This window comes from Nerophis lumbriciformis, linkage group LG21, assembly GCF_033978685.3.
Source record: "Nerophis lumbriciformis linkage group LG21, RoL_Nlum_v2.1, whole genome shotgun sequence".
Taxonomy (NCBI): domain Eukaryota; kingdom Metazoa; phylum Chordata; class Actinopteri; order Syngnathiformes; family Syngnathidae; genus Nerophis; species Nerophis lumbriciformis.
Window position 1 is genome coordinate 11,957,501 of NC_084568.2, and position 7,500 is coordinate 11,965,000.

Sequence of the window (7,500 nt, forward strand, 5' to 3'; positions counted from 1 at the left end):
ATGCATTGTAATAGATGTCATCTAGATGTATTTTTTTAAGTTGATTGGACGTTTTTTTTTTACAATATCCACAAAGTTCAATGTGCAGGTTGTGTTATGTGTGACCATGATTGTTGACTTTTTGGTGCTGGTTGCTATTTTTTCCTGCACCATGACTAGGGAAGGTTGTTTGGATTGAGTCATATAAATACATGCTGTGATGTGTCACCTTATAAAGTGCAACTCATGGTAGAGTTATTTTTGTTGACCACCAGATGACGACAAAATGGCAGCTATCAGAGCGCTAGTTATTTATGTATGATATGAAAGCCTCAAAATACGAACGTCCTGGGTTCCATCCTGGGCTTTATATATGTATATGTATATGTATATGTATATATATGTATATATGTATATGTATATATGTATATGTATATGTATATATTTATATGTATGGCAGCACGGTGGAACAGGTTCGATCCTCGGGATCTTTCTGTGTGGAGTTTGCATGTTCTCCCTGTGACTGGGTGGGTTCCCTCCAGGTACTCCGGCTTCCTCCCACCTCCAAAGACATGCACCTGGGAACTTGTGCCGCATCGCGGGCCAATTTGAAAACCGTAGTTTGGCCACCCCGGATCTAGAATTTTAACAAAATCCAAAATACAAGTGTGCAGTTTCTTACTTTTAACCGCAAAACTTCCTCTCAGGTTTGCTGCTGTCAAAGTGAGAGAACAGCTGAGAAGTTGGGATGATTCTTCTGGTCTGGTCTGCTCTGCTCCTCCACATGAGCGTCTGCAAAGGTATCAAACCTAACTTCAACACATCTTCTTCCTTTTGTATGCAATCGTAAAGATACAACCTTTTCACTTCTAATACCATAGTAATAGTAATTGGAGTCTTGAGTATCGGCCTGTACTGATATTGATACTTTGTTTTACTTTGTTGTGTAGAATGCTAGAAAATACTTTATATATATATATATATATATATATATATATATATATATATATATATATATATATATATATATATATATATATATAAAATAAAAAAATAAAAAAATAAATATATACATATATATATATATATATATTATTGCAATCAGTTGATAAAACATTGTCCTTTACAATTATAAAAGCTTTTTACAAAAACCTACTACTCTGCTTGCATGTCAGCAGACTAGGATAGATCCTGCTGAAATCCTATGTATTGAATGAATAGAGAATCGCGTTGAATTGAAAAAAAATCGATTTTGAATCGAATCGTGACCCCAAGAATCAATATTGAATCAAATCGTGGGACACCCAAAGATTCGCAGCCCTAATATGTATGTATGTATATATGTATCTATCTATCTATATATATATATATATGTACGTATATATATATATATATATATATATATATATATATATATATATATATATATATATATATATATATATATATATATATATATACATACATATAAACTGTATATATATATATATATATATATATATATATATATATATATATATATATATATATATATATATATATACATATAAACTGTATATATATACAGTTTATATGTATATATATATGTTTATATATATATATATTTATTTATATATATATATATATATATTTATTTATATATATATATATATATATATATATATATATATATATTAGGGCTGTCAAACGATTAAAATAGTTTTCCGCGATCAGTTAACTCAAAGTGAATCGCAGATAGGTATAATTTTTCATCATTAATAAGTGTACCCAAGACAGATCATTTTCACGGGAGGTGGATTCATTCGTGAAAATGTTTTAACCTTCTCTATTAAATAATAAAATGTAATATTGAGCCTGCTAATCATTCTGAAACTGACAACTCGACCAGAACATATTATAAAATAATTTACAGATTATTTCAGCCAGCCGGAACGATACAATACATTATATTACATTATTTTGTTAGGTTTGGTGGCTAACACGAAGCCGTGCATTAAGGAGCAACCCTAAATGTAGTTTAACTAGATGTAAAGCCCAGCGCTTCTATTTTGAAGTGTGCGATTGGTTTGAGAAAGTGTCATGACAAGTTTTAATGTTGGATCAACTGTTTGCAATAAAAAAAAAAAAAAGTTTCCTTTCGACATCCTGCCGACTGTCTTTCATTTCTGTTGAACTTTTATGTCATCTCACGTACTAAATCAGTCACAGAAACAATCTACTATAAATGTTATGTTATCACTGCAACTTAACTGCAAACCTGAACACTGAAGTGAAGCACCACCCACGTCGAGAATGACGCACTCAGCAGATGTTTGCTGCATGGATGTCACCTCTTCTCACGGCGAAAAATAGTTGGTTCTATGTTTTTGTATCGCCTCAATCGTAGGTTACTAGTTTACTAGTTCATCATTACATCAGTGAAGAAAACCCAGGATAGAACAGTGGTTAAGACTGCTGCCTCTGAGTCCGTTGTACTGAGTTCAAATCCTTGACTTTTAAAGTTGAGGAATTTGTTTTACCTCTATCATATATCACTGATTGCATTTGTAAATAAACAAAAATCATGAATCAACAAGATTCTGGATAGTTTAATAGTCAACACTGTGGGCTCACCAGAATCCCAATTCAGCAAGACCCATGATAGCATAGTGGTTAAGACTGCTGCATCTCAGTTAGTAGTGGTGGGTTGAATATATATATAGCTAAATATAATGAAGTCATATATAGACCCTGGATAGCATGGTGGTTAAAACTGCTACCTCTCAGTCAGTCGTACAAGGTTCAAATCCATGACTAGGAAAATGTAGGTTTTTGTTTCACCTCTATCATAGTCCACTGATTGCATTTGTATATGAGCGAAAATCAGCTTATGATGGGACCCAGGATAGCTTAATGGTCAACACTGTGGGCTCCCAATACAGGGGTACTTGGTTCAAACCCCAGACAAGTAATCACTGCTGCTTCTCAGTCAGTTGTGGTTGGTTCAAATCTCTAACTTTGAAAGTTTAGTTGTTTTAGTTTACCTCTAAAATAGTTCACTGATTGCATTTGTATATGAACAAAAATGAAGTTATAACAAGACCCTGGATAGCATGGTGGTTAAGACTGCTACCTCTCAGTCAGTCGTATGAGGTTCAAATCCATGACTAGGAAAATCTAGGTTTTTGTTTCACCTCTATCATAGTCCACTGATTGCATTTGTATATGAGCAAAAATCAGCTTATGATGGGACCCAGAATAGCTCAATGGTCAACACTGTGGGCTCCCAATACAGGGGTACTTGGTTCAAACCCCAGACAAGTAATCACTGCTGCAACCCAGTCAGTAGTGGTCGATTCAAAACTCTAACTTTTAAAGTTTAGTTGTTTTGTTTTACCTCTAAAATAGTTCACTGATTGCATTTGTATATGAACAAAAATGAAGTTATAACAAGACCCTGGATAGCATGGTGGTTAAGACTGCTACCTCTCAGTCAGTCGTATGAGGTTCAAATCCATGACTCGGAAAATGTAGGTTTTTGTTTCACCTCTATCATAGTCCACTGATTGCATTTGTATATGAGCGAAAATCAGCTTATGATGGGACCCAGGATAGCTCAATGGTCAACACTGTGGGCTCCCAATACAGGGGTACTTGGTTCAAACCCCCGACAAGTAATCATCAATTTGGCTGAATGTCGTCAAAACGACATAAATTGAGTAATGTTATGTGCTCGTTGCTTGAATAACATAGAGTTAAAAAAATAAGTCAATGCTAAAGATAATAATAATAATTGTCAAATAGTCAATGAATACACCTCAGGGGTTATCTATCTGTGTGTGTGTGTGTGTGTGTGTGTGTGTGTGTATGAATGTGTGAGTGTGTGAATGTAATTCCTGAGGTGGGGGGAATAGGAGTAAAACTAAATACTAGAGAGCGTTGACCAATGAGCTCTCCTGGGTACGATTAAAAAAAATAAAAGTTAATTGGAAGAGTTAAAAAAATAATTTAATTAATGAATTATGTTTTCATTACATGCAGAGGTGAAATATATCATCTGCCACCTCCAATCAAAGCTTCAGTAGTTACAAGTCACTTCACTGGATTTGAACACAGCACCTTTTATTCCAAGTCAACAGTCTTACCAACTGTGCTATCCTCGTTCTTGAGAATCCTTGTATCCGGCTTGCATAGAAAGCTAATCAGAGACTTGTTGCTGGGTAAACTACACTATAAACCAGTGGAATAAAATACTGTCAACCCGACTGGTATTGAACCCAGGACTGTTTAATCCTAATCAAGTGTCTTAACCACTGGGCCATCCTGGCACTGGTAAGTCATTCTTTCCGGCTCATATAGAAAGCTAATCAGAGACTTAAGGTGGAAAAATAAGATACCAATTACCTGGGTTTGAACCCAGCACCTTTCATTCCAAATCATCAGTCCTACCCACTGTGCTATCCTGGGTTTTATGAATTCCTGTATCCGGCTTGTATAGAAAGCTAATCAGGGACGCTTTGCTGGGTAAAATACACAAGAGGTGGACCAAAATACTGTTAACCCGACTGGTATTGAACTGAGGACTGTTTATTGCAAGTCAAGAATCTTAACCACTGGGCCATGTGAAGATATTTCTCTGGCTCATATAGAAAGCTAATCAGAGACTTGTTGCTGGGTAAACTACACTATAAACCAGTGGAATAAAATACTACCAACCCGACTGATATTGAACCCAGGACTGTTTAATCCTAATCAAGAGTCTTAACCACTGGGCCATCCTGGCACTGGTAAGCCATTCTTTCCGGCTCATATAAAAAGCTAATCAGAGACTTAAGATGGAAAAATAAGCTACCAACTTACCTGGGATTGAACCCAGCACCCTTCATTCCAAGTCATCAGTCCTACCCACTGTGCTATTCTGGTTCTTTTGAAATCCTGTATCCGGCTTGTATAGAGAGCTAATCAGGGCTTTTTGCTGGGTAAAATACACAACAGGTAGACCAAAATACTGTCAACCCGACTGATATTGAACCCAGGACTATTTAATCCTAATCAAGAGTCTTAACCACTGGGCCATCCTGGCACTGGTAAGCCATTCTTTCCGGCTCATATAAAAAGCTAATCAGACACTCAAGGTAGGAAAATAAGCTACCTATTTACCTGGGATTGAACCCAGCACCCTTCATTCCAAGTCAACAGTCTTACCCACTGTGCTATCCTGGGTTTTATGAAATCCTGTATCCGGCTTGTATAGAAAGCTAATCAGGGACTCTTTGCAGGGTAAAATACACAAGAGGTGGACCAAAATACTGTCAACCCGACTGGTATCGAACTGAAGACTGTTTATTGCATGTCAAGAATCTTAACCACTGGGCCATGTGAAGATGTTTCTCTGGCTCATATAGAAAGGTAATCAGGGACTTGTTGCTGGGTAAACTACACGATAAAATAGTGGAATAAAATACTGTCAAACCGTCTGGTATTGAACCCAGGACCCATCCATTTTCTACCGCTTATTCCCTTTGGGGTCGCGGGGGGCGCTGGAGCCTATCTCAGCTACAATCGGGCGGAAGGCGGGGTACACCCTGGACAAGTCGCCACCTCATCGCAGGTGAACCCAGGACTGTTTAATCTTAATCAAGAGTCTTAACCACTGGGCCATCCTGGCACTGGTAAGTCGTTCTTTCCGGCTCATAAAAAAGCTAATTGGAGATATATATATATATATATATATATATATATATATATATATATATATATATATATATATATATATATATATATATATATATATATATATATATATATATATATATATATATATATATATATATATATATATATATATATATATATATATATATATATATATATATATATATATATATTTATATATATACATTAGGGCTGTCAAAGGATTAAAATAGTTTTCCGCGATCAGTTAACTCAAAGTGAATCGCAGATAGGTATAATTTTTCATCATTAATAAGTGTACCCAAGACAGATCATTTTCACAGGGATTGGCTTCATTTGTGACAATGTTTTAACCTTCTCTATTAAATAATAAAATGTAATATTGAGCCTGCTAATCATTCTGAAATTGACAACTCGACCAGAACATATTATAAAATAATTTACAGATTATTTCAGCCAGCCGGAACGATACAATACATTATATTATATTATTTTGTTAGGTTTGGTGGATAACACGAAGCCGTTCATTAAGGAGCAACCCTAAATGTAGTTTAACTAGATGTAAAGCCCAGCGCTTTTATTTTGAAGTGTGCGATTGGTTTGAGAAAGTGTCATGACAAGTTTTAATGTTGGATCAACTGTTTGCAATAAAAAAAAAAAGTTTCCTTTCGACTGTCTTTCATTTCTGTTGAACTTTTATGTCATCTCACGTACTAAATCAGTCACAGTAACAATCTACTATAAATGTTATGTTATCACTGCAACTTAACTGCAAACCTGTACACTGAAGTGAAGCACCACCCACGTCGAGAATGACGCGCTCAGCAGATGTTTGCTGCATGGATGTCACCTCTTCTCACGGTGAAAAATAGTTGGTTCTATGTTTTTGTATCGCCTCAATCGTAGGTTACTAGTTCACTAGTTCACCATTACATCAGTGAAGAAAACCCAGGATAGAACAGTGGTTAAGACTGCTGCCTCTGAGTCTGTAGTACTTAATTCAAATCCGTGACTTTTAAATTTGAGGAAATTGTTTTACCTCTATCATATATCACTGATTGCATTTGTAAATAAACAAAAATCATGAATCAACAAGGTTCTGGATAGTTTAATAGTCAACACTGTGGGCTCCCCAGAATCCCAACTCAGCAAGACCCATGATAGCATAGTGTTTAAGACTGCTGCATCTCAGTCAGTAGTGGTGGGTTCAAATCTCTTACCTTGGAAGTTTAGTTGTTTTGTTTTACCTCTAGAATAGTTCACTGATTGCATTTGTATATGAACAAAAATGATGTCATAACTGGACCCTGGATAGCATGGTGGTTAAGACTGCTGTCTCTCAGTCAGTCGTAAGAGGTTCAAATCCATGACTAGGAAAAAGTAGGATTTTGTTTCACCTCTATCATAGTCCACTGATTGCATTTGTATATGAGCTAAATTCAGCTTATGATGGGACCCAGGATAGCTCAATGGTCAACACTGTGGGCTCCCAACACAGGGGTACTTGGTTCAAACCCCAGACAAGTAATCACTGCTGCATCACAGTCAGTAGTGGTCGGTTCAAATCTCTAACTTTGAAAGTTTAGTTGTTTTGTTTTACCTCTAAAATAGTTCACTGATTGCATTTGTATATGAACAAAAATGAAGTTATAACAAGACCTTGGATAGCATGGTGGTTAAGACTGCTACCTCTCAGTCAGTTGTATGAGGTTCAAATCCGTGACTCGGAAAATGTAGGTTTTTGTTTCACCTCTATCATAGTCCACTGATTGCATTTGTATATGAGCGAAAATCAGCTTATGATGGGACCCAGGATAGCTCAATGGTCAACACTGTGGGCTCCCAATA

General features: G+C 35.9%; 1 protein-coding gene across 4 annotated transcripts in view; it reads left to right on the top strand.

Annotated features, from left to right (window-relative positions):
- Nucleotides 1-7,500, top strand: part of LOC133621146 (sialic acid-binding Ig-like lectin 14) — a 35,349-nt gene that overhangs the window by 2,148 nt on the left and 25,701 nt on the right. For all 4 annotated transcript variants that reach the window (XM_061983044.1, XM_061983046.1, XM_061983045.1 and 1 more), the window contains one exon: nt 687-779. In XM_061983044.1, coding sequence (XP_061839028.1) covers nt 728-779 — 52 coding nt within the window. In that variant the 5' untranslated portion in view covers nt 687-727. The remainder of the gene's footprint in view (nt 1-686; nt 780-7,500) is intronic.